Source organism: Panthera tigris, chromosome B4 (genome assembly GCF_018350195.1).
Source record: "Panthera tigris isolate Pti1 chromosome B4, P.tigris_Pti1_mat1.1, whole genome shotgun sequence".
Classification (NCBI taxonomy): Eukaryota; Metazoa; Chordata; class Mammalia; order Carnivora; family Felidae; genus Panthera; species Panthera tigris.
The window spans coordinates 59,160,270-59,181,075 of NC_056666.1; the positions used below are offsets into that span (position 1 = coordinate 59,160,270).

The 20,806-nt window shown below is 37.3% G+C and overlaps 1 protein-coding gene across 2 annotated transcripts in view; it reads right to left on the reverse strand.

Annotated features, from left to right (window-relative positions):
• Positions 1-20,806, reverse strand: part of ITPR2 (inositol 1,4,5-trisphosphate receptor type 2) — a 487,005-nt gene that overhangs the window by 240,468 nt on the left and 225,731 nt on the right. For both annotated transcript variants that reach the window (XM_042991994.1, XM_042991993.1), the window contains exons 33-34: positions 9,623-9,751; positions 8,050-8,170 (exon numbers count right to left, since the gene is read on the reverse strand). In XM_042991994.1, the coding sequence (XP_042847928.1) occupies positions 8,050-8,170; positions 9,623-9,751 (250 nt within the window). The remainder of the gene's footprint in view (positions 1-8,049; positions 8,171-9,622; positions 9,752-20,806) is intronic.

Consider the following 20,806-nt stretch of genomic DNA (forward strand, 5'->3'; position numbering starts at 1 on the left):
CTGGGTGGCTCAGTCGGCTGAGTGTCCAACTTCAGCTCAGGTCGTGATCTCATGGTTTGTGGGTCTGAGTCCCGTGTCAAGCTCTGTGCTGACAGCTCAGAGCCTGGAGCCTGTTTGGATTCCATATCCCCCTCTCTCTCTCTGCTTCTCCCCCGGTCAAGCTCTGTCTCTCTCAAGACTAAAATAAACATTTAAAAACATAAAAAACAAAAACAAAAAAAACTTTCCCTGGCCTTAATGGCCCTATCATTTCTCAAATCTCAGTGCATTTATGGTGTGCATTTATTCCAGAGATCCCCATCCATACTTGCTTCTAAACCAGCCTTAACTTACCTCACTGAGGAGAGAATGATAGAGATATTTATATCTTATTCCAGGTAGCCCTCTGCCCCCTGCCTATGACATTACCTGGGAATTTGCATTTATTACCATTTAAGACCCTGTATCTTCCTATCAATTTCAAATTCCACATAACTTGGGAAAAAGTGTAGCAATGGAGGTAACTATCAGTAATTTCTGCAGATACAAATCACTCAAAAGCACCTCAGCTTTTAAAAGATTAGGAAGTTTATTCAGATAAACCTAATATGATATACATGGTACATTCACAACTGATCACAGCTTCAACTTTAAATGCTTATGAAGTTCTATCAGACAAATTGAACATGACATAAGGAATGCACAACTGATCAAGGCCTCAACACATTTGATAGTAACCGATAAAACTGTAGCATATTTCTGGAGTATTCATGAAGGAAAAAGAGACAAATGATAGGAAGCACTCTTTTTTCTATAAGGACTTCCTCCAAACCCTTACTAACTTAACTCACAATCTCCTTATATTCTTTTTAAGTTATTTGAAAGCTGTATGCATTTGTTTCACGTATAGCTTAAATTACCATTTTGATCTACATTTTGTGTCTTAAAGGCATAAAACAAATAATGCTTGTTGAAACTGATTTGACAGTGGGGCATCACAAATGCCTGGTAGCATGTGTCAGCATTGAAGATCCTGGCTCTGTCCTCATGTACCTGTGTGACCTTGGGCAAGCTGCCTCACCTTGCTGAACTCACATCCCCATCATGAGATGGGGTAAGAATTATGTCCACATCGTAAGGTTTACCACACCGTCCAACACTCAATAAATACTTACTGCTCTCAGCAGCGTAAGCACTAATGAAGGAAGTGCTCTTGTCTTTTACTACTTTTTGTATCTAATGTACAAATAATGAAGAGAACTAAGAATTTTTGGTAATAAATGAGTTGAGTTTATGTACTTGAGAGCACATTACAAATTGCAAAGTGTTATGTAAATGTAACTACACAGAAAGTTCTTGAGCTATGGTGGTCTGACTTACCAATTTTTCAACTTTACGATAGTGCAAAAGTGGTACACATTCAGTAGAAAAATCGTACTTTGAATTTTGAATTTGGATCTTTTCCCTTTTCCCAGGCTAGTGATATGCAGTAAAATCCTCTCTCACAATGCTAGGCAGGTGGCAGCGAGCCACAGCTCCCAGCCAGCCACATGATCATGAGGGCCCTGCACCCGTGCAACCATTCTGTTTTTCAATTTCAGGATAATATTCAATAAATACATGAGGGGCGCCTGGGTGGCTCAGTCGGTTAAGCGTCCGACTTCAGCTCAGGTCACGATCTCGCGGTCTGAGAGTTCGAGCCCCGCGTCGGGCTCTGGGCTGATGGCTCAGAGCCTGGAGCCTGCTTCCAATTCTGTGTCTCCCTCTCTCTCTGCCCCTCCCCCGTTCATGCTGTGTCTCTCTCTGTCTCAAAAATAAACGTTAAAAAAAATTTTTTTTAAAATAAATACATGAGATATTCGGCACTTTATTAAAGAATAAGAGCTTTGTGTTGGATGATTTTCCCAACTGTAGGCTAATGTAAGTGTTCTGCACACATTTAAGGCAGCCTAGGCTAAGTTAAGATGTTTTGTAGGTTAGGTTGTATTAAGTGTATTTTTGATTTATGATATTTTCAAGTTAGGAGGTGTTTATAGGATGTAACCCCATCATAAGTCAAGGAAGATCTGTAATAAATATTTGCATTACAGGAGTGCGTTTACCAACTTATAAATGCACTGGACATTTGCTTTATGAAAAGAGTGTACTCTTGACTTTTTCTTAAATATGTATCCTCTTTGTTCTCTCCAATATTACAAATTCTTACATATATGAATTGTGTTAAATTGTAGCACCTCTTTGCATTCTTAAAGGGTTGGTGAAGCACAAAAATGATTTTGCACCTGAGTTGTAAAATTTCAGGTAAATCCCTACTCAGCAAGCCAAACTGCCAAGTTCTAGTTTATTTTTTAGGGCTTCCTAAGATAGGACTTCTGGGGGAACACAGTATGGCATACTGTGGCATACTCAGAGAAACCTGGATTTTAAACCCAACTCAACTACTTATTAATTGGACAAGTTATTTAACCTTTCTAAGCCTAAATTTCACTATCTGCAAAATTCCTAGCCCGTGAATTACTGTCAGTCAACAAACACTCATTAACCTGATCATCCAGACGCTTTCAGGACCTACCAGTCAGTGAATAAGGCAAAGTCCCTGCTTTCATAGTTTACATTCTAATGAGAGAAGCAGACAACAAGAAGGAAAAATAAATAAACAAACAAGATGGTTTCAAACAGTGTTAAGTTCTAAGAGGAAAATAAAATAATAGAATAGGATAAGGAGCAGGAAGAAGGTGGGACACTGTCTATGGAATGTTCTGGAACATTTCACTGAGAACTTACATTCTGAGCATATGACAATCGGGCCGAGGTGGGGGGATGCCGAGGGAGAGGATCCAGACGGAAGAAATGGCGTGTGAAAATGCCCTGAGATGAGAACAAACCTGGTGTAGATTAGAAACAGAAGGAAAGCCAGTGTGGGTGGACCAGCAGAATTGGGCGAGGAGTGAAGGAAAGGTAGAAAAAGAAGACGAGGCTCAGACGATAAAGGGCTTTCTAAGCCACGGTAAGGAATACAAGTTTCAAGTGCAGTGGAGAGTAGGTGAGTGATAACGACTTGACGTACATTTTAAGATTGTTCTAACCGCTGTGTAGGGAATGGATGGTAGTGAGACAGGGGGTGAGGGATTCAGTAAGAAGATGCTTCTGTAGTCCACGTCACATGAAGGTGAATTTGGAGAAGAGTGTCACACAGGAAAAGAAAAAAGACATATTTTGGAAATGGAGCCAATAGAGCCTGAACAACATAGAAAAATCAAATGTGACCCCTAAGGTTTTAAAAGAGTACCAACTGTAAAATAGTTATCCTTTATATTAGGACAAAAATCTGCCTCTTACAGCTGACACATGTTAGTTATAACCCTTTTCCTGTAAAAGAAGTTCCTTATCACCTTCAAATGTCAAAAGATTCTTATGTTCACCCTCAGCTTTCTCTTCTTTGTCTAAATAGTTCAAATGTTTGCAATCACCATTCAAGTAAGTTGGGTTTAGATCACTTTACTACTGTGGAGGCTCACTTCTGAGCACCTTTCATTTTGAGTATGTTTTTCTATGAACAGCATCCATGCCCAAGCAAAAAGAGATGTGGTCTCACTATCACAAAGCAGACTTTGCTTTCTACCTTCTTAATCCCAGACAATAGTTTTTTATCAATGTCTTTGTGATCGGCACTTCATAATAATTGTCCCTCAAAGTCTAAGAGGGGAAATAGTTTAGGATGAGCTAAACTATGATCAAATAAAGACCATAAGAAAAGTGTGAGTGGTCAAAGGGGGGTAAGCTCAGCTCTAGATATGGGAGTTAAGAATGGCTTTTATGGAGAAATTAGAACAAAACATTTTGAATAATGGGAAAGATGCTGACAAGCGGCAATGGTGGAAACTGGAGAGAAAAAGAAAAAGAACCAAACAGAAATACAGAAAGTAAGTTACAGCGTGAGCAAGGCTAGGGCCTAATAGTTGAGTCTTCTGTCACATGAGCTGTGTGGGAACCAGCGGGCAAGGCAGTCAGAAAGGTAAGGTAGGGCTGTGCTCTAGAGACCATGAATGTTACAGTAAGAAATCTGTGCTCACAGGTGCCTGCGTGGGAAGTGTCCGACTCTTAGTTTCAGCTCAGGTCATGATCTCACGGTTCATGAGATTGAGCCCCGAGTTGGGCTCAGTGCTGACTCATGGAACCTGCTTGAGATTCTCTTTCTCCCTCTCACTCTGCCCCTCCTCCCTCAAAATAAACTTTTTTAAAAAAGGAAAGAAATCTGTTCTCAGTTTGTTAGACAAAGGGATGGTGCTGAAGGCTGGGGACTTTGTTGTTACTGTTTATAAACCAACAGAGAGAATTTCACTTCAAGAAGATTACTCTGGTAGCAGATTTATTTAAGTAAAGAAAGACAAGCGAGAACATTGCATTGCTACAGTGGTCCAGAAAGGAAGTCAAGGCTTTAATGGAAGGGAATGAAGGAGAGCTACATCCTCCCCCTGCAGAAGGACAATAGAGATAAAGTTTCCAGAGCTTCATAACTGCTCGAGTGGAAAGGACAAATGAGGAAGAGAAAGAAAACATGCCTTCTCACAAAGATAAAACTGAGATTTTACACCAAAGCATCACCCTTCCAAACCTACCTTGATTACAGACTTAGGTATAATTAATTTTTAGACTCTTTATCACCCATGTCTTTATAGCATACAAAAAGTCACTAAAATATTCTGCTAAATCATAAGGTTCAAGCCAGTAGAGGATTGATAGAAAGTGAAATCTTATAACTAAGGAAAAAAAAGAGATCTTTAGACTAATATGGTGCTGGTGACTATTTTAAATCTCCAACACTGGGCCATCCTGTTATGCAAGAACTGGTTTGACTGCACAAGAAGTACCACTGATGTCAGAACTCAGAAAGCATGGCGTGGGGTCTCACTTATGGTTCAAAGTTCTTCATCTCAATTTTCTTTAAGTTTATTTATTTATTTTGAGAGAGAGAGAGAGAGCGAGCAGGAGAGGGGCAGAGACAAAGGGAGGGACAGAGAATCCCAAGCAGGCTCCATGCTGTCTGCACAGAGCCCAACTTGGGGCTCAGTCTGAGGAACCGGGAGATCATGACCTGAGCCAAAGCCAAGAGTTGGATGCTCAACCTACTGAGCCACCCAGGCGTCCCTCTTCATCTCAATTTTTAACTGTATGAAGAGCACACTTTCCACATTCTGTGTAGGGCCAACTGGTATTTTTCCTCCATTGCATTTGCTAAATACTGAGGGAGGAAGAGGAGGAGGACAAGATGGATGAGAAGAAAAAGGAGGTGGAAGAGGAGGAGGACAGAGAGAGAAAGAAGGAAGAAGGCAGGCGGCCTTAAAATGTAAAATATAGAAACATACTTGGCAGCTAAGACAATGTATTCCTATGTAAAAAAAAAAAAAAATAGCATCATCTTATTGCTTTGCTTTTCCTTTGGATTTTATCTTTTAATGACTAGAATATTTCCCAGATGATTTCATCCAAATAAAAATGCTTTTGGTAATGGTTCATTATAGCTTAAAAGTATATTATTAAAAACTAAGAAGTTATACTAAAGCATGAACAACAGAACCAGATACACCTATAATTTCACCACTCAGAGATCATCAGTGTTAATATTTTACTTATATCCTTCTGGACATTTTGTTATGTGTGTCTTTTTAAAGTAAGAATTAGGTTCTCTTTTGTGTCCTTCTTTATATTATGGCCTCGTCCCTCATTTCTTCCTTTCTGTTCTTAAAGGATTCATTCCTAGAATCTGTAGGAGGAGAAGAGCAAAGTTAAGTGTCTGCACTAGGCAAGAAGGGCACACAGACCTGACGTGATCCAGAGCTTCTGAGTCAAAAGGAAGCAGAGGTGCCTGTGTGGGAGGCTGCCAGGGGTGGCGAATCAGAACTTGGAGGGGTGAGGAGCGTGTCAATGCTCAGGGACAGCCTGGCACAGGGTATCAAACGTGATGAGCGTATGCATGCGAAGGAGTGACCAGCAGAGTCAGGGACCACGCTGGTGGAAAGACGGTCCCTCGGCAGCTCAAGGTAGACTGTGGGTACCCACAGGAAGTAAAGAGGGTCCCTTCATAGAAGGGCATCAGAGGCCAGGCTGCCAGGGGACACACCATTGTGGGGTCTGGCCTCGCACGTGTTACCTAAGCACAAGTAGGCTGTGTGTGTGGAGGAGGGTTCCTGACTGTTGAAGCATTATGCTTATCAGTTATGTGAGGAGAGCCAGCATCCCTAGAAAGGGAAGTTTTAAATCCAATAATAGTAAAGCTCTCTATTTATCATACATTTTTATAGCCCTCAATATAGCATTATATATTATATATAGTATATAGTATTATATAGTATATTATTCTCTCGTGTTTCTTGTTAATAACTTTCCTCTTAAGTATTTAATATTTTTATTGTTAGTGTGAATAATGCATTTTACACAGTGTAGTCTGTTTCGTTTTTGTATATAGAAAATCTATCAAGTTTACTACTTATTTATAATAAATAACTGAGATGAACTCTATTAGTTCCTTAGTTCTAAAATTTTAAAATTGATCCTCTTAGGTTATCTTAGGTTATTTATTCAAATTAAAATTGAGCAGTCATTAAATCTTGTTAATATACAGTCACTTAGGTCAATTTGCGGATGGAGGAAAGACAAAATTTAGATGGTCATTAATTAGTAAATCATTTATTCGTTTATCAAATACTTACTGAGCATACACTATAACTAACCCTAGTCAAGTTACCTAATCTACATAGTTGTGTTTTTCCCAAGTGTAAAATGTAAATAAACAAAGAACCTATCCAGGCATTAAATGAGACAATGCAAGTAAATTGCTTAGCAATGCACAAGGCGACTGCTCAAGAAATGTCAGCGGTGATGACATACACTGCAAGTTACCCTTCCCAATGCCTGCAGAACCACCAGTAGTTGCGAGAGTGCTCAAGCTCATCTGTTTTTTAAGTCCAGTATTTCTCTTAACAGAAAGAAAGAAAGAAAGAAAGAAAGAAAGAAAGAAAGAAAGAAAGAAAGAAAGGAAGGAAGGAAGGAAGGAAGGAAGGAAGGAAGAAAGAAAGAAAGAAAGAAAGAAAGAAAGAAAGAAAGAAAGAAAGAAAAACAAAGGAAGGAAGGAAGGAAGGAAGAAGAAAGAGAAAGGGAAAGAAGGAAAGAAAGCAAGAAAGCAAGAAAGAAAGACAAAAGAAGGAAGGAAGGAACGAACGAACGAACGAAGGAACAAAGGAACGAAGGAACGAAGGAAGGAGGGAGGAAGAGAAAGAGAAAGAGAAAGAGAAAGAGAAAGAAAGAAAGAAAGAAAGAAAGAAAGAAAGAAAGAAAGAAAGAAAGAAAAAGAAAAGAAAGAGGAAGGAAGGGAGGGAGGGAGGGAGGGAGGGAGGAAGGAAGGAAGGAAGGAAGGAAGGAAGGAAGGAAGGAAGGAAGGAAGAAGGAGGGAGGGAGGGAGGAAGAGAAAGAAAGAAAGAAAGAAAGAAAGAAAGAAAGAAAGAAAGAAAGAAAATAGGAATTTATGAGAAACTCTCTCTAAAATCTATTAACCTTCCCTTAGCTGTAATCCTCTCACCTTCCATTTCATTTGTAATTTCTGAAGGCTTCTATATACAACAGAACCTTAGTAAATACTGATGGATTTCAAACAACGTTGGAAAACCAAAACCCTTAAAAGGTCCCACTGCTCTATGAAGGTATTCAGATGCCAGGCTACTTAACAGAGGAAACAATTCTATAATGAAATGTGAGGTAACAAACTAAACTCCTTTCTGTAAAATCTTCTGGAGCTATGTTAGTGTCATATACAATATTAAATTTAAGTTTAGAAATACAAGAATTAAAAATATATAAATAAATTTTAAATTTTGGAAAAAAAGAAATAGAATAATTATATTCCCCTCCCCAAAAGTATGCAACATTCAGACCTGTTTGCTGCTCATTGCTCTTTCCCATACCTGCTTTCTTATTAAATTGCAAACTGGAAAGCCGCTTGTATTGCCTACTAGCCAAAAGCCCAATTTCTTTAACAAAATGTACAAATAGATAAGACCTGACATTCTGACTTACCCACTTCAGCCAAAGTTCTGATACAAGACTCCACAGATGATTTCTGTGCTGGATTTGGCCAGGTGCAATTGTAAATCCTGAAGGCAGATTGAAGCAGCTGAATAAAAACTGGCTGATGTGTCTGAAAACAGAAAGTATGCAAATAGACCATTAAACCATTCATGCTCCTGACATAGCATTTATGCATTATCAAAAATGTTCATCAAAATAAACTATGATCAGGTCTTTTTGAGCGTCAGTGCCATTCACAGAATATCTCATTCAACAAATATTTATTATGTACCCAGCTCGTGACAGGCACCATGCCAGACTCTATAGAAAACCAATTATTTGCATTTTAACTATATTCTTAATCAGAAAGAAATTGGCATTTTTTGAAGCCAATGACATGAATTTAAGTATTTACTTTAATAATCTCTGGTTTATTTCCCAGTATAAATAGAGGAGGTGTTTTGGGTTTGCTTGTTTGACTGATTGTATACTTTGGTTTCATATGACATGAAAGTACAGGAGATAATAATTATGACCTACAAAAACAATTTCATATGGTTCTAATAGTTTCAAAGTTTCCCCTAAAGAAAGTATAATTGAAATGGAATTAAAAAAAAATTTTTTTTACTGTTGATTTATTTTTGAAAGAGAGACAGAGCGTGAGTGGGGGAGGGGCAGAGACAGAAGGAGACACAGAATCTGAAGCAGGCTCCAGGCTCTGATCTGTCAGCACAGAGCCCGACATGGGGCTCAAATTCACGAACCGTGAGATCATGACCTGAGTGGAAGTCAGATGCTTAACCGACTGAGCAACCCACCGCTCCTGAAATGGTATTTTTATAAAAGTAATACACAATCAATGTAGCATATTTGGGAAACACAGAAATGAAAATCACCAATAATCCTACCATGTAGAGATAATCAGTATCGAGATTTTGAAGATATTTACTCCCTGAGTTTTTCTGTGTATACCTGCACCCATATTCTTAACACACTCAGATTTGGATGATCCTATATTGCAATTCTGGGGCCTGTTTCACTTCATATTACTTCATAATCATTTTCCTTAGTCATAAATATTTCTTTTAAAACATGATTTCCAATTGCTATGTAATAAGCCACCCTACAGACACACCATAATTTATTTAGCTATTCCTCTATTCATGGACATTTAAGGTCGATATCAATTTTTAAGTACTATAAATGCTTGAATGAAAATCTTAGTATATAAATTCCTGCTAATTCTTTCAGGATAAATTACTAAAGTGGAATTATTGAGTCAGAATGCCTGTTCATTTAAAGAACTGTTCATTGCACTATTTGGCACACGGCCAATATACTGAAATGAATATTCCCATTATGCTTAGAGGGAGAAGGAATAATTCAATTTGAAGATAGAAGATGGGGCCTTTTTATTTAAAATAAAGTTTGGTAAACTCAGGGGCATAATAATAAAAAATATGAGAGAAAAATAACCTTCAGAAGTGTGATAAATGACTTCCTGGTTAGATTAAACTTTTTTCCTACTCAAACGAGGGAAGTAAATCATGCGTCAGAATGCTTTTGTATTTGTTTACGTTACCTGGAGGCTGGTACTGTTGTCTGAAAATGGGGAATTAAAGAAGCCGCTCACGATGTTCATTATTGACTCGGTAACACACTTCTCCAAGAAGATGTCTGCGTGTTTCCTGTCTGTGGTTGTGTTGCAAACCTGGAGAGAAAAATAGAACAACTCAATATGTCCTATCACATCTTTGAATGCTAACTCAATACTGAGACCTTGTAGAAATTGCTCTGAAATTGTTGTTTATAACATTTCTTGTGCTTTTTAAAGTTGTTTTAAATAGACACATTTCTACCTAAAATCTATTAAAATTTTATCATTCTACTGTAGCTGCTCCTTTAAGTTTGGTTGTCATTTCATCCTTGGACCAGAGTTCTTTCATAGACCCCAGCCCCTTCCTCCTGCTCTGCTCCTACACACTCTTGCACACCAACCTTCTCCCTCTGTCCCCAAGCTTGGCTTTGCTGGAAGACACCCTTGTACACAATGTGAGCGAATCAAAGAGGAAACAGTCATTATAAGAAAGGGGTGAATGTGATTAATGGTGGTTTATATCTCTACATATTTTCACCTATAATACCTGGCCCAAATTGGAGATGCCAAGAGAAAATATTTGGCAAGGAAAATAGAAAGCTGAAAGAAGATAAAACTCTTTCCAACACTTTTGACCTTTTCATCCATAGATTAACTGGGAAGCATGGAAGTGTGCCTTTGTATGCTTCCTTCTTCATGTAAGCTAAGCAAGAAGAGATAATACACGTGCTAAGGATATATCAAAAAAGAACATAGGCCTGGTTCCTGCCCTGCTCTATGTGATTAAATGAGGCAGAAATTGGTCATTTTGTAACACAAACTACAAATTTCCAAGTATGTCAGGGGAGACAAATTGCAACAGTGAAGATACACGATTAAAAACAAATGAAAAAAAGCTGGGTAACAAAAAGAAACTTGAAGATAAAAAGAAGAAGTAGGGGAGGGTGGCTGATGGGTATTGAGGACGGCACCTGTTGGGATGAGCACTGGGTGTTGTATGGAAACCAATTTGACAATAAATTTCATATTAAAAAAAGAAGAAGAAGAAAGTGGGAGGGGGAAAGCATAGGGTATGAGAACCTGAGGCAGAGTAACAGCATTTAAATATTCACACAGTGATGGTGGGGAAATATGGTGGCCAGATGTTCCAGACGTTCTTACACAATCCAAATTTCTACATCATTTTTTTCTTTTCAGTAAGGTGATTAATCAAAAGAACAAGTATAATTTAATTTGATATTGCTTTAAAACCTTTCACACAAATAAGTTCACGAAAGAGAAAAATTCCTTTCTGAAACGTGTGTCCCAGTGTTTTGGTTTGAAAAATAACAGTATTTGCCGAGTGGAGGTAAAAGAGCACAGGGATTGTTTTCCTTCTAGGTCATTTCCCATCAGGGCACTTCATTTTTCCCTCATCTATTAAGTGTCAACTACCTGGCAGGGTTGCATTAGAATTAATTCACAGTTATTGCAGAGAACAGTGCAATTAAAGAAAATAAATTATGTCAAATTATGTAATCTTTTGGTTAGTGTTCCAGCATATAACATAATGCCTGACATAAACAACATGGTCAGTAAATATTTGCGAAATGAATGAATCAATTAATTTTAAAAATGAAAGAATAAAAAGACTCTTACACTATTTAAGGTTAACGTTGGGTTAGGCTATATTTGTGGAACATCAGGACTAAAATCGAATGCGGTCCCAGAACTAATATAAAATTAGTTTTCCCATGATGGACATAAAGTAGGATTTATTTCATTTAGTTTCTTCCCAGCACTGGCTTTTATACTGAAATTTTCTGATTTGTAAGATAAAAATATATTAAAGTTGAAGAAGTAGCTGACCACTTCTATTATTACCAGCCCAAATAACCTTCTTCCAAATCCAGTGACATTTCACACAATAGTGTGGGGCTCTCCAGAGCTATTATAGTATCACATTGAATTGCCTGCAACTAGACATTTGCTAAAGAGCCTCTCAGAAATTTGCTTTAGTCAGTGGATTAGTAAAAGTAATCTATTTCTGTACAAAGACTTTCCTCAAAATCCTGGGTAATGAAAAGTCTGGGTTTACAGAACTATCTGAATCTATTCCTCAATGCATTTGAATCAGAAATTCAAATAAATTTTCAAGATATTTCTTCTGCCCCATATGAATGATAAAATTTTTGTACCTCTAGAACCTTGCATCCTACATCATAATATCATGGATAGTGAAGAGATGTAAGAAGCCACTTTTCTTATTAAAATTCTTTAAAACTTTCCAGGAAAAAAAAGAACCCAAAATATAACAGTATTTCTCTGTCCTTTTACCTCTTTCTACTGCCTCATTCCAATTGGAGGAAAGATTGGAAATGATTCAAAAACTGAGATCACATTAAATTAACTTTTATGTGTAATTCATGTATTTTCAAAGTTTCAATCTATTTGCACAGATTATTCACATACCATTATTTCCTGTAAGGCACATCCCACGTCATTCTTGAAACACTTACTTTAAAAGGTTATATTTATTCCATCATTTTAATGCACCAGCATGCCTTAATCCATTTGGGGAATAAATTGAGGTATATATAACCAAAAATACAAATCATTTTCTTATTTTCTTCGTTATTTCCTTCTTGCTAGTCTTTTGTGTGATTTCCCTAAAAATTTTTTGCAACCATAAAGAATTGTGCAAAATTATTATTTTTACTTCCAGATTTTTGGGGTACATTCCACCAAAAGAAGAATCACCAGATGAGGATATATAGATTGTTTTGTACTGTTCATGAGCTGATCCTCTAAATTAATAAATTTACAATGCTATCAACAACCTTTTTGTTCCCACATTAGTACCAACCAGCTCTTGTGTTCAGGCTCCGGTTGGTTTCAACTGATACGGGGCACCAGCAGCAGAACAGAGTGGAAGAGAAGGAAGTCAGGTGCCTGCCAGGCCTCTGCCTCCAACCCCAGCTCCTCCTCACAAAGGCTTTAGCAATGTCTGCATCTCTGGGGACAGCTCCTATTAAGCCCTTCTGCAGTGCCTCCAGTAACAATGGCACTGCCCTTGCCCCTCCAGGCCTGGGTGTAAACAGCTTTGCATTGTTCCCAATTCCTGGGTGCTACCCCGGGCCTTCTCAGTCCTTTACACACTGCCCGCATCTCCTGGAGTATGCCATCTGGTTCCTGCTGAAACCGACTGTTCTACCAGTAAATTATCATTATTTTGCCCATTTAATGACACCTAAAAGTTATTTTGTGTTTCTGACATTGCTAATGAGGCCTGGCACTTCCCATGTAATCATTTCATGCCTATTTTGTCATGTACAGATGATCCAAATCCTCTAACCACTTTAAATAAGACCTGGATAATGACTGATACAGTATGTATCATTTTAACATATTTTTCATAGTAAGCCGTTTTTGATTGTCATTTCACATATATTCTCACATTCTGATTTTTTATTTAGAATGTTCATTCCATTACACTTCATTGTGTCAAATAATTCTTAATATTCAGAATTCTGAGCATTTTTTATTTCGATCATTTCTATTTACTTAATATAAAGAAGGAAAAACTCCCTTCCACAAAAGAAAAGGATATGCTATACGTTTTGCTCTAGTTTCTTACTAGTCTTTCTCCATCCCTGTACACATCTTGACTCCCATTAACTCTTCACACTATCTAGCAGTTTGCTGTTGTAGTGACCTGACTTATGGATTGTGATCAATTTTTCCCATTTTGATATCCAACCGTCCTCCAAAAACTTACTGAACAGCAATTTGTTGTCTCATTCTTAGGTTGCTTGAGGTTTGTCTTATAGCACGTCATTAATCACTATTTAAATATCTCTGGTATATTCCACGTGTCATTATTTTTAAAATATTTGTAAAATAAAATATTAAAACAATCCCAAACTCCACCTATTATTATTTTCAAGTTATTTGTTTAAATTATTAAACTATTATTATTTAAACGGAAGCTAAAGATTGGATTAGGAGTTAGAACAGTGAACCAAACAAAACAAAGTCCCTAATCTAGAAGAGCCTTTCTTCTAACCAGGAAAGACACACAATAGACAAACTAATAAATACATAATATAAGTGGAAAATAGAGCAGATAGAAGACTCTAGAGAAAAATAAAGAAGGTCAGGCTGTACAGGGAGGAGTACAGCTCCTTTTTCATGCTGCAGGATGAATGGGCACAATTGAGGATTACTATTTTATATAACTTGCTTGGGGAACCTCTCTGGATAAGGTGACATTTTAATAAAAAACTGAAGGGAGGGAGGAAACAGCCCTGGAGGTTTCTGGGGGAAAGAGCAAGTGAAAATCTGTCTTCACCAGTAGAATATAAGTCCCTTGACACCAGAAACTAGTCTGACTTGCTCACCACTGCACATGCAAGCCCTCAGCACATAGTGGGTATAAAATCATTTGCTGAAAAACAAATATTAAACAATATTTCTAGACATAATTATGACTAACATTTCTCCCCTTGCATATAGAATGTCCCTTCTCCCTTTGGCTCTGAAAGCGACTGCTCCTCTTCCAAAGATGACAGGTGGGGTTAAATACATTATTATATGCTAGAGTAGCACTGTCCATTAGGACTTTCTGCAATGATGGATCTGTTTCTGCGATGTCCCATGCACATGCTTATTGGGCACTTGAAAGGTGGCTCTTGCTACTGAGGAACGGGATTTTCTATTTGATTTAATTTTACTCAATTAAAATTTAATTTTAGATGTGGAAAGTTGCTACCCTGTAGGATAGAGCAACTCTAGTGTCAGTAACATAATTGTGATCACAGACACTAAGGAATACTAGTCCTAAGGATTGTTTTTGTATTCCTCATTCACAGTAAACATGTTCCTTTGCATAGCTGAGGTCATGGCACATTTTTATTTGCATTTGCATTCCTTCACTCATGAGGCCAAAACCTCCAAACATTTGCTTTTTACACCTCCTTTTTAGGTGAGGCATCGGTTTGTACACTCAGTTGGCTTTCTCAGAATTCTAAATTCATCTTTTAAAAACATAATATTTTTCTTAATATCAGTATGTATTGATCATAGGAACCCTGAAAAAAATACAGAAAAGCACAAAATGGAAAGAAAAAATTATCCATAATACAAAAATCTAGATAAAACCATGATTAACCTCTTACAATCCTCTCTTATAATCCTTGTGCTCTACCATGTACATTTTACATAACTGAAATTATTCTAGATAACCAGTTTTGTATTCTTTTTATACTCATCATTGAACCATTAGCACCTTCCCACATTATTAAAAATCCTCGAAAAATAATCTCAATGACTCCATAACATCAATCTTATAGATATATCATAATTTATTGAACTATTTCTCTATTATTAAAATTTGAAACTATTTCCGACTATCTATTATTATAAAAGCATGTTGAACTTCTTTGACCATAAATCTTTGATATCATTTCTAATTATTTCCCAAGGACAGATTCTTGGAAGGTAAATTATTTGACACATTAAAAAGGTATGAAGGTTTCTTTTAATGTACTACCAAAATGCTTTTCAGAAAGACGACATAAATTTACATTCTCATCAGCAAAGTATGTGAACCAACATTTAACATTATCTCTTTACTTTTATCTTTTTGCCCTTACAACTTTGATAGTCAGAAACTGGATCTTATTTTTCTTTGTTTTTTTAAAAAATTATTAGCAGTTGACTATTTTTTTCAGGGGTTCACTTGTATTTCCTCCTCTATAAATCATGAATGCCTGGGTCTTGACCATTTCATTATTAGATTTTGAGTGCTTTTCTTACCTATACATAAAAGTTCTTTATGTAAAGATTACTTAGGCCTTTTTAAAAATATTTAGTAACTTTTTCTATTTTGATTTTTTTTATTTATGCACGTGATGTTTTTATGTCCTTAAATTTGAAACTTTCAAATAGTGAAAAGTCTATTATTTTCCTTAGCTCTTCTCATTCACTGCTTTTATGCTTAAAAAGAACTTTCTCATCTAAAGACAGATAAATATCCACCTATATTCCCATCCATTTTTATTGTTCCACATTTATCTCTAAAATCTTAATCTAATTGCAATTTGCGCCATTTTATGATTTAGGTTAGGAGCGGAGTTCATTTCACCCCACATCGCCAGTGTCCTCAAATGTCATTCTGATTTAGTTCAAATCAATGATTTTTGTTGAATGCCTATTCCATGCCAAGAATGTTCTATGTACCTGAGGTCTATCGATGAATTAAATATATAAGAATCACTACCTCAATGTAGCTTCTATTATTACTTTAATAATCTAGCAGTAAGCAAACTATAGCCTAAGGGACAAATCTAGCCATATCCATTCATTTACATATTGTCTGTGGCTCCTTTCCCTTTAGTAATTGCTATAGCTGTTGTGATAACGGCCTCAAAAGCTGAAATATTAACTACCTTGCCATTTACAGAAAAAGTTTGCTCATCCCTGAAAGTAACTAATCACTTCCCTACTCTTGGGTAACAATTTCTTTATTACATAAATATCTTACATATGTAAAATCTGTTTATGCCTATTTATTTCATTCTGTTGATACATTGATTTAATTCTATGCTAAGACTACACTTATTTTGTTTTCTAATTCATCTCTTTAATATTTTTCACCTCAGTGGACATCTATTTATTTATTCCACAAATACATACTATCTACTATGTGTGAGAACCTGTTCTAGGTCAGGCGTGCAGCAATGAACCAAACAAAACCCCTTCCCATTGTTTGTTTCAGTAGAAAAAAATACAAATGCATATAAAAATGTCATATGGAGATAAGTTCTATGAAGAAAACTGGAGCAAGTGAAGGGGGGAGAAGAGGGAAGAAGCTGCTATACAGAAGGTAGTAAGTGAAGGGCTCTTGGAAGACTTTAAGTAGGAACATGAAAGAGGTCTTGAAGATACCTGGAAGACCAGTGCATCCCAGGCAGACAGAAAGGTGTGTTTGGCATATTTGAGGAGCAGCAAGATGGCCAGTAGATGGAACAGAGAGCTAGGGGAAATTAAGTGGACACAGGGTAAACAGGGGAATAGCCAAATCATGTAGACATTTTACGTTCAGAGGAATCTAAGCAGAGGAGTGACCTGAGCCAGCATTCTTCTTCTTCTCCTTTTTAGTCATTATGGCTGTTGTACAGAGAATAGATGAAGAAAGAGAGCAAGCATGAAAGCATGGAAACAGGTAATGAGGTTACTGCAATAATCCAGACAAGAGTTAATCTTGGAGAAAGGTGGTAGTGAAGAACTGTTCAGAAGTAGTCATGTTTTGAATATTTTAGAGTTTGGAGAATTTGCTTAAGGAATGGATTTAGAGTATAAGAAAACAAAACTTACAGATAACACCAAGATTTTTTGCTTGAATGCCTAGAATGAATCATGGAATTGCCATTTAATGAGATGCAAAAGACTTGAGAGGGAATTAATTTTTAGTGGGACATAGGGGTAAATGAGGTTAGATGGCCAAGAGGAGATGTCATACGGGCAGTTGGAGACTAGACATCAGGCGAAGGTATTAAATCAGTCTGGTATTAAAGACAGGAGAATGATGAGATCAGCAAGCAAGTGATTGTAAATAGAAGGGAGTAAGTCCAAAGTTTGAGTCTGGCACATTCCAATATTTGGAAAGATTCGGGGGAAAGAGAAAAAAAAAACTTAAGAAAGTTGTGCCTGGATGGCTCAGTCAATTAAGCATCCGACTTCAGCTCAGGTCTCAATCTCGTGGTTTGTGAGTTCGAGCCCTGCATCAGGCTTTGTGCTGATAGCTCGGAGCCTGGAGCCTGCATCAGATTCTGTGTCTCCCTCTCTCTGTTCCCCACCCTCCGTTTCACACTCTGTCTCTCTCTCTCTCTCTCAAAAATAAATAAACACTAAAAAAATTAAAAAGTACTTTGAGCCAAATGCTCTCTCAAAAATAAATAAAAACTTAAAAAAAAAATTTTAAACTTGAGAAAGAGTGGGCAATAAGGAGGGAGGCTTCACAACTGAAGGAAAAGTGCCACACAAAGGATAAGGTTTATAGAGTCTTTCTACTCTTCACTTCCCTGCAATACTAGCTAATAAGGCCAGACAAAAGGAACCCTTTAAAATAAGACTTGTCAATGGCTCCTTCAACTTAAGAAAGTCAAAAAAAAAAACAAACAAACAAACAAACAAACAAAAAAACAAAAAAACTCTAGAATCAAATCATCAAGCAAAGAAAACTTACTCAATTCTGTCAAATTAGAGAATTTGGAAAGTGTGGTTCAAAGCGCATATAAATTCCGCCTTTACTCCTACTTCCGACCTATTCGGTAAGCTAAGTAACGGGCAGGAATGGCTCACTATTTGAAAATAAAATACTCCAATTTGTCCTGTTAAGCAGTGACTGATGGGACAATGACATGACACTACATTAGATGCACCTCTAAGTTATTTCTTGGTCTAATTTCATTCTGCCAATATGTCACTTAGAGTACCATTGGTCATTACAAAAATCTTGAAATTAATAGCAAAATTGGAAACTTCTTCAGAAGAAAAAACTACACTCTGAAGCTAACATTGACCATAGTCCACTCCTCTTAAGGTGCTTTCTAATAACGACTCAAATCCCCTGACTCTGCAAAGGAAAGTATTTCTGCCCTACGAATGCCAATTTTAGCCCAGTGGAACATGGACCAAAGTGAGCTGCCACTACATGCTCTGAAAGACAGTGGAACAGCTTTTCATGAGTCTAATACCTTTGCTGCCTACCTAAACATGGTGTCTTTACAGAACACGGATGCTGTCAGGAAATCAGAATGGAATTAAGTATGTGAAACATAGCACCAGTTTATTAAAAATGGTCTTTCAAAAAGATTTTCTTATATGGGTCTTAGCAAGATAAAAGACAAGGGGGTGAAAACAGGAATATGAAGGATATTAATAAAGAGTCTTTAGGGGTGCCTGGGTGGCTCAGTTGGTTGAGCATCCAACTCTTGATTTCAGCTCAGGTCATGATCCCAGGGTCAAGGAATCGAGCCCCATGTCAGGCTCCATGCTCTCTCCGCCCCCTGCCCATTGCCCCTGCTCACGCTCTTAAATAAATAAATAAATAAATAAATAAATAAATAAATAAATATTTTTTAAAAAAATAAGACTCTTTAGAGAGCTTTACCCAAGAGCAAACAAAAAGAACCTGGTACAAATGATTCCAGAGAAACATGAAAAGAAAAGTGGAAGGTGGTATGAATGCCTCTTCATATTAATATTTCATTTCATTCGCCTTTTAAATAAGATTGTTCTCCAAACTTCTACTAAAATAGTCATCTGCCTTGTGCTGGCCGGACCCTGCCTGAAACACTGGGTTCCAGTCCAAATGTCATACTTTTAAAACACTGACAAATTAGAGAGAACCCAAAAGTGTATCTAAAAGAGTAAGGAGCCCAGAAACCATACCAGAAGAGGCACCACTGAAAGACATGAGCTGTCATAACAAATCTGAGGAGCTGTTAGGGAAAAGGCACTGGATTAGGCCGCAGCAGACTTCCCAGCTCTTGCTCCTAGCGAGGCAAGTCACCCCACGCTAGCAAATTAATCTTATTAGCTTTAACAATTAAAGTTATGCAATAATGAAACCAGTTGTCTCAAAAAAAAAAAAAATAGTGAGATCATTGTTACTGGAAATACACAGGCAGGTGCTGAAGACTGTGAACTATACGACTGCCAGTCTCTTCCAACCTTAAGATCCTATGATTCTTTAGGCCCAAGTTGCCACATACTTTCCCTCCAGATTCCCTCCACCATTTCTCACTGATGTGAATCAGCTGCTCTAGGACTTCATCACTTTATGGGAACATCTGAATTTAGCCCATCTCTATGTCAAGCCAGTATTGTGCATGTCCTGCTTCACGGGCATGGTTTCTGGCTCTCGCCTGCACTGCATGGTCTTCCTTTTGGTCATCCTCAACATTACTATTTGGTATAGGTATTGAGGAAGATTGCTGCAATTGCTTTAAAGGCTACATATAACCTTATAATAATCACAGTGATGTTGCCATAATTTGGATGGAATAGATGATGTTACCAGCACTCTTAGTAAGTGCCACACATGTGCTAAGAGCCTTATACACATTATCACATTGAATCCTCCTGGTAACCCTATGAGGAATGTGTTATTGTATTCATTTTACAAATATGGAAACTCAGAGTCAGAGGAGTAAGTACTTTGCTCAAGGGAACTGAGCTGGGAAGAGGCAGAATCTGGACTTGAACTTTGGTCTGCCTAATGCCTCTAAAGTACCTACTCTTACACTACTATATTCTACTGCAATGGTTCCCAAAGTATGGCCCCTGGACCAGCGGCTTCAGCATCACCTAGGAACTTGTAAAAAATGAAAAGACTCACATCTACTGAATCAGAAACTCTGGGGTAGAGCTCAGTAATCTGTGCTTTAACAAACTCTCCAGGTAATTCTGATGCTCACCGAAGCTTAAGAACTACTGATCTACTCAACTAGAAATTTGCCTAGAAGGCCACATTCTCCTTATTTTAACAAATTTTTGTGTTTGAATTTGAGTATGAAGTGGCTCCTTAATTTTTCTTCAAGAGGAGAAAGAGCCCAGTTATGGAAAAGTCAGGTTTCCTGTCCCTTCCCTGAAATAGGAAGGTGATTCTTTGTCGTTCTTGGTGAGGGGATAAGACAGCTGCTGTTTTAAAATATAAATAAGAGGAAAACAAGAAGGTAAAAAAAAATGCTTTTTGCAATATAGATAAGCTGTTGTGGTTAGACATAATGAGTGAATAAGCTAAAAAGATCTCAAAACTCCCCTCAAGGCTTTATAACAAATAACATTAATTATCTACTTACTCAAAACAATTAAAATAAAAATCTTTCCTAGCAGGCACATGCTTTGAAAACACACAAACAAAAAAAGAATATATAGGTCTTAGCCTTACGAACACATCAATGAAAAGGGTGTTTCCAAGGTGGCATAACCAGTGGCAGTTACCATTAGCTTTCTATGGTTTAAAAAATAAAAATCCTTTTAGCTTTGCAGTTCATGCCACCTAGAATGTGACCTTGGTCTTTTCAAGCTTATCTTTAGTCCGTGGCACTGTGCAACTCTGCAAATCAGTCTATAATCTCTTTAATATCTTCCTGCACGCGCAGTTTTAAAGCTCAGTCATCG